The following is a 14199-nucleotide window of genomic DNA, read 5'->3' as shown; positions in this document are numbered from 1 at the left end:
ACCAACCTGTCCAAGAGTTCGGTTTCCCCTATTCATTGTACTGATGAGGAATTGGCACTCACTGCAAGCGTCCTCTCTTGTTCAATAAAGGCCTTCCCCTGTACGCACCTTGGCCTCCCACTCTCACTTGGAAAACCAACTAAGGAGGTGTTGCTGCCTTTAGTAGATAAGGTGTCAGAATATCTCCCTGGTTGGAAGGCCTCTCTAATGAACAGGGCTGGGCGGTTAGTCATGGTGAAGGTTGTGCTGACTGCTGTCCCTATATATATCTTAATAGCCCTGGACCTTCCTAAATGGGTGCTTAAGGCTATTGACAAAAAGCGGCGGGGCTTCCTTTGGAAGGGTCACCAACATGCCAATGGAGGCAATTGCCTGGTAGCCTGGGAAAAGGTACAGAGACCAGTTGAATATGGAGGCCTTGGGATCCATAATCTTGAGCTCCTTGGTTGGGCACTTAGGATTCGGTGGTTGTGGGCGCAAAAGACAAATGCTGAAAGGCCTTGGGCCGGTCTTTCTATCACTGTTCCTCACAAAGCCCGGGCCCTCTTTAATGTTGCAGTTGATGCCATAGTTGGAAATGGAGAGGAAATATTGTTTTGGACAGATAGATAGCTGGATGGGCATACCATGGCAGAAATAGCGCCTAACCTGTTCAATGCGGTTCAAAAACGAACAGCTAAAAGGACTGTGACCCAAGCTCTGCATAATAGAAGCTGGGTTCAAGATATTAGGGGAGCTCGTACAGTAGAGGTATTGCTTGATTACCTCCACATTTGGGATAGGGTGGATGGAATTATTTTGCATCCAGAGATCCCGGACAGTTATAATTGGAAGTTAACGCAGGATGGTTCCTATAGTAGCAAGTATGCCTATGCAGCCTTCTTTCTTGGATCCATCAAGTTTGGGTCGTGGAGAAGGATCTGGAAAACCTGGGCTCCCCCGCGCTGTAAGTTTTTCATTTGGTTGGTGTTTCACAACCGGGTTTGGACAGCTGATCGACTAGCAAAGAGGAATCTGCCCCATCCTGAGTCTTGCCCCTTATGTGATCAAGAGGATGAAACAATAAATCATTTGCTAGTGGGCTGTGTCTTCGCTCGACAGGTCTGGTCCCTGGTTTTGCATCAGTTTGGGCTGCTACATTTGGCACCACAGTCTCCTGTAACTCGTTTCTCAGGGTGGTGGAAGAGGTCTACTGCTGCTGTCCCCAAAGAAGCGCGTAAAGGCCTCAATTCCTTGATAATCCTGGTGGCCTAGGAGATTTGGAAGCACCGCAACACTTGTGTCTTTGATAATAAGAGGCCAAGTGTTCAGGAGGTCCTTAGGTCCATTAGCGCGGAGGGGGGGCTTTGGTGCTCGGCTGGGGCATCCAAACTCCAGGAGCTTGTTATCAGGTCGCTGTCCGCTGTAGCTTAATGCTCGGAGGCTTTTGGTCGTTCTTGATCTTTGGGTGGCGAGTCTGTATCATAGTGTCTAGGGTGTGGGGTGTGTGAGTTGGGGTGTGTGTCGGGTCTCTAACCCTTGTAACATTTCTTCTACCTTAATGAAATGACGCGCAGTTCTCCTGCGTTGTTCGAGAAAAAAAGAAAAAGGCAGTAACAGGAGAAAGCAATTGGTACTGACAAACCGAAGGTGACCGAAAGTTATGTTAAAAGTGAATAATACTAGCTCATGACCATATAAATATTGAAACCATACTAAAAGTGCCATACATATGAAAGGCGCTAGTACTGTTCCAACCTGAATATTGCCATGTAGGATTAAAACTAAACAATCATGCAGACACGAAGCACGCCAAAAACAGGCCTTTAACATAATTCAAAACTTGTAAAACAAAAGGAGAAGGGCTAACAGCCTGACAAGAAGCATTAGAATTAAAACAAACCTTGCAAGTATTGTTCCTTTAACGGTTGCAAAAGGAATATAATCATCTCCAGTGGGAATATCGGACCAGTGGAAGTGAATCCGACCCCCTCCACCTCCACCACTGCCATTGCTTCCAACTCCCCCAACACTAGAAAGTACAGAGTCCTTCTTTAGGAGTAAAGTCCGCACAAAAAGAAGAATTGTACCACCAGAACCACCACCAGGTCCTCCAATTGTGGCATGAGATATCAAACCAGTAAAATTACCACCATTTGCCTCAATTGAGCCAGAAAGGGAGAGGTTTGGCAGAGATTGTTCGTAAGAACCCATCACTAAAAATTTGCACAAGGACAATGCTGTTAAAGAGGAACAATGACTGAACAGAGGGCAACATCAATACATATGCAATATTTGATACCTATTATACCACCACCAGCAGTTGAAGATCCACTGAAATTACCACTGCCACTGCCAAGTTCACATGGTAAATCAGCATGACCATATGCAGATCCACCCTCTGCATGACCACCATTATAAATGCCATCGCCACCTTTACCACCATGCCCACCCCCACCACTAAGCCCACTGCTTAACATTTTTCCTTGCCCAATTCCACCTCGGCAACCTGCAAACAGAAGAAACTTAAAATTGTATAATAGCTAGCAAAAGTTGTGTCAATAATAAAGAAAAAGAATATCCAAAAAACAGGACATGTATGCATTAAATTCCAATAAACCAACCAGTATGATTTCAAATACATGTGATTGTTTAATCTGGATTATTTATTCATTATACCGTTTCAAATAAAATATATATTTTTCAATATACCCCTCATGGCCAACTGATAGAGAAATACCCCTCACGGCCAACTGATAGAGAATTAAGCCAGCTTGTCTCAAATCAGACAACTGCAAATCAAGGTTAGTTATTTGGAGTCAATATCAGACTGCCCTAGCCCTAATGAGTAGTGTTTGGGAGTTCACTCCTGTTGTGGTAATTTTTCTGTTTCTTGTCAAGGGTGCGCATGTAACTGTTTCTTGTCAAGGGTCATCTGCGTGTTCGAGAAAAAGAAAAAGTAAATTCACAAACCTAACAAATTCATGCCTACATGACAAATTTGGCAAATACGCCAGACTGGCCATGAATGAGGAATACTAGTCATGAAGTAGTAGTTTTGTGAGAAGCCAACCCAAAATAGAGGTGGCCTGGTGTATTTGGATTTGGAAAATGGACACAAACTGTCTTAGGTCTGTGACTATTAGCCCAAAATATTGGTAGTTTTGTTGACATTTACTATAGTTCGCAAATATATAGGTATAAAAAGCTTGGATGTGTCTTTGTCCAGCGGAAGAAAACTGAGAATTAAATGCTTTGAATGCGTGGAATGAGAGAGAAAAGCATGAACAAAGCTATTTGTATGCACCACCACCACCAAGGGCCACAAAAAATATTATTTAAATTATGTATAACAGTATAAGAAGGTACATTAGTAATAGTAGCAAAATAAGAACAATATTTATAATATTGGTGCCAAATATCCTTAATTTTTTACACTAAACATTTGGAACATTCTATAAGATATATTTTTGAAAGGCAGCCTATAAGATATATTTGTTGCTACAACATTATCGTCCCAGAGCAAAAAACAGGTCATGATTATCAGTTACAAGCGAATTTTTTTAACAGAGCAATGGTGTAAGGTAGCTATCATGGAAGATCTACTACATATTTTTTTTTACTTTGGGAATACATACATTAAGGAGTCACTTCCCCCTTCCCATTAGAGCCCTTCCCTATTCCAAGTGTCGCTATGTATTTTCCCCAGGGAGTTACCTTTCAATGCAGTCACTACTCACAACAATATAATAAGCAATAGTCTCACCAAACTCTTTAAAGCTACAAGATTAGCGAAAACGACACATTAACAAAAAGAAAAGGGAAATTTGTCTAGGTGGCACTATATTTCCGAGATTTTGTATGTACGACACAAAGAAATTTTTTCAAATGCGACTGTAGACTCTTCGTCTAAATTATCGTTTATCCCATTTTAATACCATTTAATTGGCCATTTATCCCGTTTAAATGGCCGCTCCCCCCCCCCCCCCCCCCCCCCCGGTACAATTCAATATAAGTGTTATTCATAGAAATAAATTTGTATGAATGAAAATCTTTAAAATCTTACAAGACTACAAAAAACGAACACATTAACAATGAGATCAGTGGAAATATTACAGTGCATTGCTGTAAAATTTGGATCATGCATACTTTGATACAAATTTATGAAGTATTAACCAAATAATCAATATTCCATTCAGTAAACTGAAAGCAATACAAGCAAAAAAAAGGACAGTTTCGTACAACCTTAAGAATTCTAAGATAAGTCTGAAGTTTAAAAGGCCAGCCAATGTAGTTACTCAAAGTGCCTAATATAATTAGATATAGCATAACAAAGTTCAAAGAGAATAGATATGCATCCTCCAGTTCAAGGCCCGTAGTTCAGCAGTACAGACTCAAAAGTCAAAACTAAAATAAGTAAGCAGACTGTGATACCCTGACCAAGTAACTGAAATCTGATAATGGGACTATTCCAAAACTTGTCTATAACAGAACTGCCATGTGGCTTGTGGCATTCTGCATAGTCAGTGGCCACAAAACATGATAGTAAACTTTCTTCTTTCCTCGTTTTATTTTCCTTTTTGTATGTGCTCTCCTCCCTCTTTTGGGTTATTTAAATTTATCTTATTGCTGTGAGGACCTCCCTCACAGTTCTTCCGTAAAAAGAAATGATCATACCTAGTCCAGTAGCACTTATGGTCCCAGAAGTCTGCACAGTGACACTTCTCGCTCTGTTAAAATTAATGACAGTTCCTTGCACAAGGCCAGAAATATCAATATCTTCAACGCGGCATATCTGCATTACAAAAGCCACCATGGGTTACAAGTAAAACTAAAAGGTAATCAAGCTAATAATATACAGAGCAAAATGTACCAGAAAATTAAACTTATTGCATGGTGGTGCCATCTAAGTCCCTAAACCCCCTGTTTGGCAGAGCTTCAGCTCCAACAATTATTGAAGCTGGACTAGCTTCAAGAATCCATGGAGCTTTAGCTGGGGAGCATCGAGGGTGTTTGGGCAAACCATGTTTGTTTTCATTTTAGATGAAAAAACAGAGATTTGAATCACTTTATTTTTTAGCAAATAAACTCATGATGTTATGTGAAGCTGAGATAGCTGCCAAATTAGGCTTTAAAATGCATATTTGAGTCCCTAAACTTGTTAATGAACCACTCAAGGTCAAAGTCTTCCTAATCAACATGAACTTGCCTATGTCAAGTTTAGCGACCTAGATGACATCATGAGACAAGTTTAAGCACTGCAAATGCATCTTATTTTAAAAGAAATAGATAGAACAGCACAACATGAGGAAATTTACAACTTGGGAGAATTAATAGTACACCTGTAAAGTAAAAGACAATGAAGAGTTCAAGTTGCAATCCTCAGGTGGATGAAAGATTTCCATGGGGCAACTCTCATTACAGTTCAGTTTTGGGGCCCTGGTGTTGCCACAAAATCACATTAATCATTCACCAATGAGAAAAACAATGAAAAAGAGTATTTAACACAAAATCCGAAGGTGATAAGTTACATCTCGTCACGACTTCCATTTATAAATGGGCCCCTTAGAACAGCTCCAGGTCCAACCTGAACAAAAAGAATTACTTATTAATTACTATAATGTTCTTCGAATGGCTAAAAAATATCACAGTCTAACTGCGACAATGAAATATTGAACTGGACCAGTCAAAGACCTATGACAACATATTTCCCATATTATGGCTATACTAGCACACAGCCTCCAAGGAAAGCAAGAAATAGAATTTTGATTGCTTCAGTTATGGAAAGCAACATGATCATCTCAAGAGGCTTTTAAACTTTGAACCATCTAAATTCAGCATCTTAACTTAGATAAGTAAATAGCAGAGCAAAGAATAAAAACAAAACAGCCAAATCCTGTAAAAAATGCCAACAAGTGATCGAGTTCCAAATAACAGGACTAATTTTATTTGAGAATTTAAGATATAAAAAATTGTCCAACCTGTCCACAACCAATAGGAATGTGCTAAGAAAGGCACAACAGGCATGCAATACGATACAGATAGAATAATTTCAGATAGATTGTGGACAAACAAAACAGAAAAGCATTTTGATGTACCAATATGTTGTAAAACAGTGATAAAATAAGGCGCTGTGCCTCTATTGTATCTCCTTGACCGGATAAATTTAGAACTCCTTGACCATGAATCCCTAGATTAGCATTAGAATGTATCACAGATGCTTCCTGAAAAAGCATGTGAAAAAAAATATCATGTAGAGTAAAGGCGGACAGAAAAAGGATGTAGCATGCGTTACAGTTGTCTACGTACCTTCAGAACTATCAAATTGCTACCTTCTAATAATGAAGTTCCCACGCCTATTTCTCGGCCACCATCAATAGTCATTCTTGAGTTCCACATAAGGAGCATCTTTACCGACATTCGTAAAGCACCAAAGACCTGAATTTGATTGAAAAATGGAGTGGTATCCATACAACATACAAAATGTTATATAGCCAAAAGTGCAGAAAATGACAGGAAATCAAAAGCAAAAAAGAACCTTGATTGTGGAATCACTCATAAGAAGTTCCTCAGCCAGCAGCTCAAATTCTGAATATGGATAATGTGTCAGGCCAAAAGTTAGAGTAGAACCAGCTAAAAGAATCTGTCCTTGAGCCTGAAAATAGGAAGCATTTAAGAAAATGACAGTAGAAGGGAGGAAACTTTTAGTGAAATAAACTAAAAATCTACAGATTCAGAATTAATTTCAGACTACTTATACCACACTAACAACTGGTAGTACTCTATCGATCTCAAAAGAAAGCAAGCACACCAGCTGGCAATGACATGTGCATTATCTACCTGTTATATATGCAGCACTAACTCATGCAGATGTACTCCCTAGTCCCTCCAGCCACAAAAAGTGACCCTTTGGAGAGCATGCAGTCAAAAGTTCGACCTACAATATCTTAACACCCCATTTGGATGTTGGCATTCAGCAAGGAATTGAGTAATTGGAATCGTATATCTTCAATACCACGGTTTTGGATGTTTTGGAATTGGATCTTGGAATTTGACTCCCAATTCCAAACGGTATTCTCGGTACACAAAACAAGCAGCCACCAATACGGACCTGTGAGGCTTGGTTTTGGGTAGAATCGTTGAGCAGCGGCTTCTTGCGCGCGAAGCGGCAGGCGCGGGACCGGCAGCTTCTCCCGCTCTCGCTCCAGCACCGGCTCCTTCTCCCGCCCCGGCAGCTCGTGCCCCGTCTCCGCACACCGCCACCACCCACCACCGGTGTCCTCCCAGGTTGGTTCCCCCAGAAGGAAGGCGAGCGCCTCCCCTCCGCCCTCGCTGCCGAGCAGGGCGGGGTCGCCGTTGCGCGCCGCGGGTGGAGGACCGACGCGTGGAGGGGTCGGGGTCGCCTGCGCATGCAGCGGGTGGGGATCACCAGCGCGCAGAACAGGGACGGGGTCGCCAGAGCGGAACAGGGCAGGGTTGCTGGTGCATGGAGCGGGCGGGGTCGCCGGGGCGTGGAAGAGCAGGGGCGTGGAGGGCCTCGCCGGCCAAGGGGAAGAAGAGGGACGGATGTGGATTCTGATTTCCAAGGAACAATTTACAGACACCCAAACGCGTGGAAACGGAATCAAAGTCCAATACCATTTCAGCGTTTCATTGATTTGGAAACTCAATTCCATTGACCCAATTCCATTGCCAACATCAAATGGAGCCTAATGTGTATTTAGATCTGTCAAATGAAATGGTATATAACTATATATTATATATTTTGTAAGTCTCACAAAAGCCTTTCAAAATACCGTTCTTTTCTTTTGTAGAAAACAATGATCAGAGTTATGGGTTTTGGGGGGATAATGTGCATGCCCAGCATGCCATTTTTTTGTGATTTATGACTGGAGGGTTTATGTATGTCTATGGCCTAAAATGTTAACAGAAAGTACAGACAAGCCCCAGAATAACAGCACTCCCCCTATCTATGTAAGAAAGACACAAAGAGAAACAAAGCTAAGACATTCCTGAAAAAACATTTTGTGACTTTTCTGTGAGTTCATCTCCCCAGAAAACAAAACAAGTGCAATGCTTGAAACAAAATTGTATGGCTACACTATCAATAAAGAATTCAGCCTCAAACCTGAATACGGTTCCAGCGTAAGGGAAGAGAAACTTTGGCACGATTTCTGATAAAAACATTTGTCCAGAGTGGCTCATATGGGGGATCTAGAAAAACCGTATCAGTTTGTGTGCTCAAGTTATTGTTGCTAACAGTAATACTCTTAGGTACTGCTTCATAAAGTGTTCCAGCTGCTCCAGCATTGTCCAAGCATCCTGAACTCTCCCCCCCTGTACACAAACAACAACAAAGCCTATTAGTCCCAAAAAAAAAACTTGGGATTGGCTACTGATGAAATCCAACAAGAGCCACCAAAAAGGAGGATAAGAAAAGTAAAAGAGTATTATTGGTAACCATAATAACAATAATAGTAAAAAAAAAAAGGGGGCGTACCCAGTGCAGAGAGCTCCCGCTCTGTGCGGGGTCTGGGGAAGGGTGTTAGTGGCAAGCCTTACCCTCGCCTGTGTAATGCGAGGAGACCACGACTCGAACCTGGGACCTTCCGGTCACAGGCGGTAAGACTCTACCGCTTGCACCAGGCCCGCCCTTCAATAACAATAATAGTAGATCAAGAAAAAAATAAAAAATTAAACACTCAAATTATTAGGTCAAGAAGCTTGAACAGACCCTGTACTGTCCATCAACCAGCTACTATAGGTATACCGGACTACAGATACTTAGAGCACAATCTCATGAATTAAAAGACCTTGTATATAGAATAATAGATCGGAAGTAAGAATGTATGAGGTAAGGAGAGCAGTAGCAGATAAATGGGTCAATAACTTCACTACAATGAACTAAACACAGGTAACCCATTTGAAAAATATGCAGTCACTGACGCAAAAGAAAACCAAGTAAATTACCATGAACAAAAATTTGTGCAACATCATGCCTACTGAAAACATCGATGGAAACACGTCCTCCACCTCCACCAGCTAAACCATTGCCTCCACAAGCACTTATTTTGCCACCTCCTCGCCTGGTTCAAATAAGGCATCAGAAAGGGAGTGACTGAATTATGTACAATCTTTAGGAAATGAATTTAACCAAAAATAGATTCCTTGTCAAGATACACAGGTGAACCGCATATCATTTTAATAATAAGAACCAGAAAAGAAGTCTACATCAGAACGTAGAAACATTCAGGCTATGGAAGGACATGAGTTTAAAAGTCAAACTGCAAGGGAAGAAATGTCAAAAAAAAGGATTGCAACAACACATTAAATTCTCCATCCATCATAAACTGACTCAAATTATCATTCTACCCCTTCTATTTCAACCAGAAAGGAATTTTGTTGCTATACCAGACCAGATACAGAGATAAAAATGTATTGGGCCTCTACTTACTATCAACAATGTACTAGAAGATTAGGTTGTCAGCAGACTAGCTCACTGTTCTCTAGTGTGTCAATTGTTTCATTCATGTCAAGCTACCTCTGATTTCCTAAAAAGTACTTAGGGTTAACATCAACTTAATCACGACCATGTTACATTGCCAAATAATTACTCAATACAAAGGTGCGACTACCTTCAGCACACCAAACAGTTCAACTGATGGGAGTACAGTGGCTATTATTATTTATCTGATGATGACAAACAAATGGTGGTCCTCTCTTGATTCAGCACTACTTGTATAGCACCCATTGCCATCCATTGTTTTGAGTGCATGTTGAGTTTAAATCTGGCTCAAGTTTATGAATTATCAGCATTACGAAATCGTCTAACTGTGCCACTAGAAAAAACACAATGTGAGATTGTTTATTTTCACTATGAAAACATGATATCCATATGCTACTTATGTTTATCAATGAAGTACTGTAAGCAGAACATAAACTTCAAATCTTAACCATCCAAAAACTCAAGCAAGTTCCTGTATGTATTTGTACTAAATGACCACACTGCAAGCAATATGTTATACAGCTTTACACAAACTGTCTCTGCTTGAAATCCCGGTTGAGCCCAGAAAGGACAGAACCTAGTATAGCTTTCTTCATTTTTCATTGCAATGACATTTCATTCTTCCCTCAAATCAACTTGCTCAAATGTCTAGTTAACAGCTCAAAACGGAATAGGAACTAGTAGGAAGTAATAAGAAGTGAGAAATGTGCCTGAAACCAATGCAATATACTCACATTGTGGAAGCCTTCAGATAGATGCTCCCCCCAGAGCCACCCCCACCCTTGGTGCCACCGTCACCACCATCAGCAAGAATTGTTCCATTCATCACAATCTCTTCAGCAAACAACCACACGACACCACCACCACCACCACCATAGTCCTTCTCGACGGTAGTGGATCCCCCTTTGCTCCCATAGTTATTTGGAGTCTTCAGTGCAGACCAAGCGTAGGAATCACCGCCCCATGAGTCCTCCTGCGCCTGCCCCTTCTTAACGAAGCAGCTGGCGCCACGGCCGCCATGTCCACCGCCATCCCCATACGTCCCGGTGGGTACACCACTGGTCTGGGCGGGCGGGTCACCGCCGAGCCCGGTGGTGTCGATAGCTGCGTCGTCGCCGAGCGTGATGTTGGCCGCTGCGAGGGAGACCCACCCGGCCACGACGCGGGCCCTGTTCCCGAGTAGGAGATCACCGGAGAGGTTGGCAGAGACGACGCACCCGGGCCGCTCGCAGGTGACCGCGACGCCGTCGAGGATTACGAGGCTGCCGCTGCCGCTGATGAACACCCCGCCGCCCAGCCTCACCGACTCATGGACCACGCACTGGGTGTCAAGGTCTCCCACGCCGCGGAGGTCCCCGGCGCAGGTCGCCGCCGGGGCCGCCGGCGGCGGCGGCAGAGCGGGGGGCGGGGGCGGCGTGTAGTCGTGGAACGTAAGGATCGAGTATTCGTCCGCGCCGGGGGGCTCCCCCCGATCGAAACCTCCTAGGCTAGGGCCTGGGGCCCCCGATGCGACGGCGAGGAGGGCAAGGAGGAGAAGGAAGGCAGTGGCGGGGGAAGGGAATGTGGAAGGCCATGGGGTGGGAAGCATCAGAGCTCCAGCGCCGCGGGTTTGTGATAAGGACAAGGCAGGGATTAGTGCGGCGGCGGCGGCTGATCGCCGGCGACGGCGAGGTGGGAGGTCGGGGCTCGGGTTTGGTGATGGTTCGGACTCCGCTCCGCTGGGGCTTGTTTGCTTTCCACTCTTCTCTTCCATTAGCCAATTGGGGATGGCAGCGGGGGCCGTCAGTTTTGCTTTAAGATTCGAGATAATAGGTGGGCCTTTGTTCGGTGGGGGGTGGGGCCACCGGGGCAGAGAGACATGCGCACGACGAGGGCGGCGTTTCGATTTATGGAAATGGAAGCTGGAGACTGTCTGCTTATGCGCGTAATTTAGCTTCAAAAAATGGTAAATGGAAATGTCTGGGCTGGACAGCATGTATTCTGGGAAAAGAAGGATTTAATTTTTAGTGTCGATATCAAAAGGCCAAAAATATTGGCGCCGTTCGCTGGTCTGATTTTTTCAGACCAGCCGGCTGCTTCCTCTCATAAATCACTGTGCATCTTTCAGCTGCTACAGTATTTCTCTCTCATACAACCAGCCAGTTTCAGCCAAGTTTCAGACCAGCGAACGGGATCATTGTTGCACTTTCCTATCATGGTAGGATAGAGTGTAAATCTTCCGCCACGAGTTTCGTCCACGTCAAGCTCTCGTTGTCGTAGGCTTAAGGGGCAGAGTAATCCTAAATAGATTCCAAGTCTATTAGCACCCAACGGACAATTCCCGTGGCACGATCTGTTCATCATTATCCAAACGGCAGTGCTAGCTACCCGCGCCGCACCTACACTCCGTCTCCCCCGCACATCTGCATCCATGCGCCACCTACGTGGGGGCCGCACCGCCCGACTACACATGGGGAGTCCCCGCTCACGTCTCCTCCACTTCTCACACGCATGCACGCGGCTAACAGCTACAACATGTGACTACAGCAAGTGGCTACGCCAGCATCTAGAAGAGGGGGAGGGGCGGCGGATGCCCAGCCACACCGAGGCGAAGGTGAGGCATCAGAAAAGTGAGGACAGAGATGCAACACCCGATCTACTTTTAAAACATACGGATGCAATACTTGGAACATACGACTGAAGGTAGATTAAACACATAAAACATGCATCTGAACACATTAGTTGCACCACCAGATCTACTTTTAAAACATCTAGATGAAACTCTTGCAACATACATATGAAACAACTGAAACACTCGAAACATGCTTATGAAACACTTAAAAAAACCTGAAAACACTTTATATATGCGTGAAAACATATGCAACATCCAGATGAAACACTTGCAAACATACGTCTAGAAAACAAGATGAAATATTTGGAACATACATTTGGAACGTACGTGTATAGGCACTGCAACATGTGTAACATTTCGATTTACTTTTGCAACATCAAGATAAAATACTTGCAACATCCAGATGAAAGCATCTGAAATATACTCTTGCAACATGGGCTATGCTTGGACGAATGGAGGCACGCCGGCGCGGAGGTCGACGGCGGCACATGGGCCTTGCTGTGTGGTAGTGGCATGGGCAACTCACCGGCGGGCGCGACATCACACGAATCTTGTCCCCCTCGCCTGCTAGCTAGAGCATCCGTCGTGCGGGCTTACCGGCTTGGTGGAGGCTGGCGAGACAGACTAGGCTCGGTGGGGAATGCGGCGCGGATGAGGCAGCGTAGATGAGGCCGCAGGGGATGGTCGCCGCGCTGCGGGGGACCGGCAGCGGTGAGGCGGAGTGGGGTGGGCAGATGGGCACGGCGACTCAGGGAGGGAATGGCGCAATCAGCATCTAGGCGTGCGAATGGGACAAGCGGATAGGGTCGCTGGGTGAGCGGCACGTGCGGGAGTGAGCGGAGGGAGACATCTATTTGTCCGAACGTCTTAATTGTATCATTATCGTTATTGAAAATATACGCTTTGGTTTTCTATTTCTCTTATATACAAGAATAAAATCTAAATAAAAAAAAGTGAAAATTTAGGGTAATATTATAGTTGTGAAGAATTATTAAATGCCATGATGTCTATAATGATCTGTTTGGATACCATAATCTAGAGTTTAGTTGACTAAAGTGAAGGACTAAATTTTAGCCACTAAATCAAGATCACTGTGAAGTTGTTTTGGATTATGGACTAAAGTTTAGGTCGAACTTAATAAAAAGACTTTTGTGGCCCTACATTTCTCTTGCGCACTCGTACTTGATAGCCGTTGAGCCTGAGTATCGAGCTAGTCGTTCTCAACCAAGCCCGAGCTACCGAGCTGCCGTCTCCATCCCTGTCGAGAAGACGCCGACGTAGTAGCCATCAGGTCCTAGTGTCACCGCCGTTGCCAGGAGCTCTCCAATGCTCCTAGCCTCGTTGTCACCCTCGCCGCTTAAAGGATCAAGGGTGAATAGTCGCTTTTTTTAAAAAATAACTAGAAGATGCTCCACGCGTTGCTATGGGGATTGCAAAGAATTTAGAATAAAATTGAGTTGAGTGCAGATCATATATTTGAATAGCTTACAATTAAGAGGTTGGAAGTTAGTGGGATGACATGGCTATTAGTAAGAGATGACGTGGATAGTTAGTGGGGGATGATATAGATGGCTTACATGTTGAGATAGACTTATGGTGGGGATTAGTTTTATAGAATTGAGTGTAGATGATATATGTGAATAACTTACAATTAAGAGGTTGGAAGTTAGTGGGATGACATGAATAGTTAGTAGGGGATGATATGGATGGCTTGCATAATGTTGAGATAGACTTATAGTGGGGATTAGCTTTATAAAAGATATAGATAGATAGATTGCAGTTCCTAGCCAATAAAGATGCAGAAATTAAACTAATGGCCAACTAAGACTTCACCCCCTTTAGACCTTAGCTCACAAACAAACTAATCCTATGTCATGGTTTGCATCCTAGGGTGACATGCAAGCATATGATATCTCTATTCTCTACGAATGTAAATGCTTGAAAGTAAAGAGCTCAAAGAATCAACCCACAATGGAGGGAGACACACGGTATTTTTTTGTGGTTCGGTGACTTGCCAATCAACTACTCCATGTTGAGGTGTGTCCTAAGATAACCACTCCTCAACAAGCTAAACTACCTCCAAGGTAAGAGCATCTTCAAGAGT

The 14199-nt window shown here is 43.7% G+C and overlaps 1 protein-coding gene across 3 annotated transcripts in view; it reads right to left on the bottom strand.

The window, feature by feature from the left end:
- The window catches only part of LOC136515091 (uncharacterized), a 33816-nt gene extending 22607 nt beyond the window's left edge, over positions 1–11209 (bottom strand). For all 3 annotated transcript variants that reach the window (XM_066508783.1, XM_066508784.1, XM_066508785.1), the window contains exons 1-11: positions 10219–11209; positions 8950–9065; positions 8108–8316; positions 6518–6634; positions 6289–6417; positions 6078–6203; positions 5511–5566; positions 5322–5418; positions 4657–4774; positions 2282–2488; positions 1883–2195 (exon numbers count right to left, since the gene is read on the bottom strand). In XM_066508783.1, the coding sequence (XP_066364880.1) occupies positions 1883–2195; positions 2282–2488; positions 4657–4774; positions 5322–5418; positions 5511–5566; positions 6078–6203; positions 6289–6417; positions 6518–6634; positions 8108–8316; positions 8950–9065; positions 10219–11072 (2342 nt within the window). In that variant the 5' untranslated portion in view covers positions 11073–11209. The remainder of the gene's footprint in view (positions 1–1882; positions 2196–2281; positions 2489–4656; positions 4775–5321; positions 5419–5510; positions 5567–6077; positions 6204–6288; positions 6418–6517; positions 6635–8107; positions 8317–8949; positions 9066–10218) is intronic.
- Between the last annotated feature and the right edge of the window lie 2990 nt (positions 11210–14199).

The sequence above is a fragment of the Miscanthus floridulus genome, chromosome 17, assembly GCF_019320115.1.
Source record: "Miscanthus floridulus cultivar M001 chromosome 17, ASM1932011v1, whole genome shotgun sequence".
NCBI classification, from domain to species: Eukaryota; Viridiplantae; Streptophyta; class Magnoliopsida; order Poales; family Poaceae; genus Miscanthus; species Miscanthus floridulus.
This window is presented reverse-complemented; position numbering and strand designations above follow the sequence as displayed.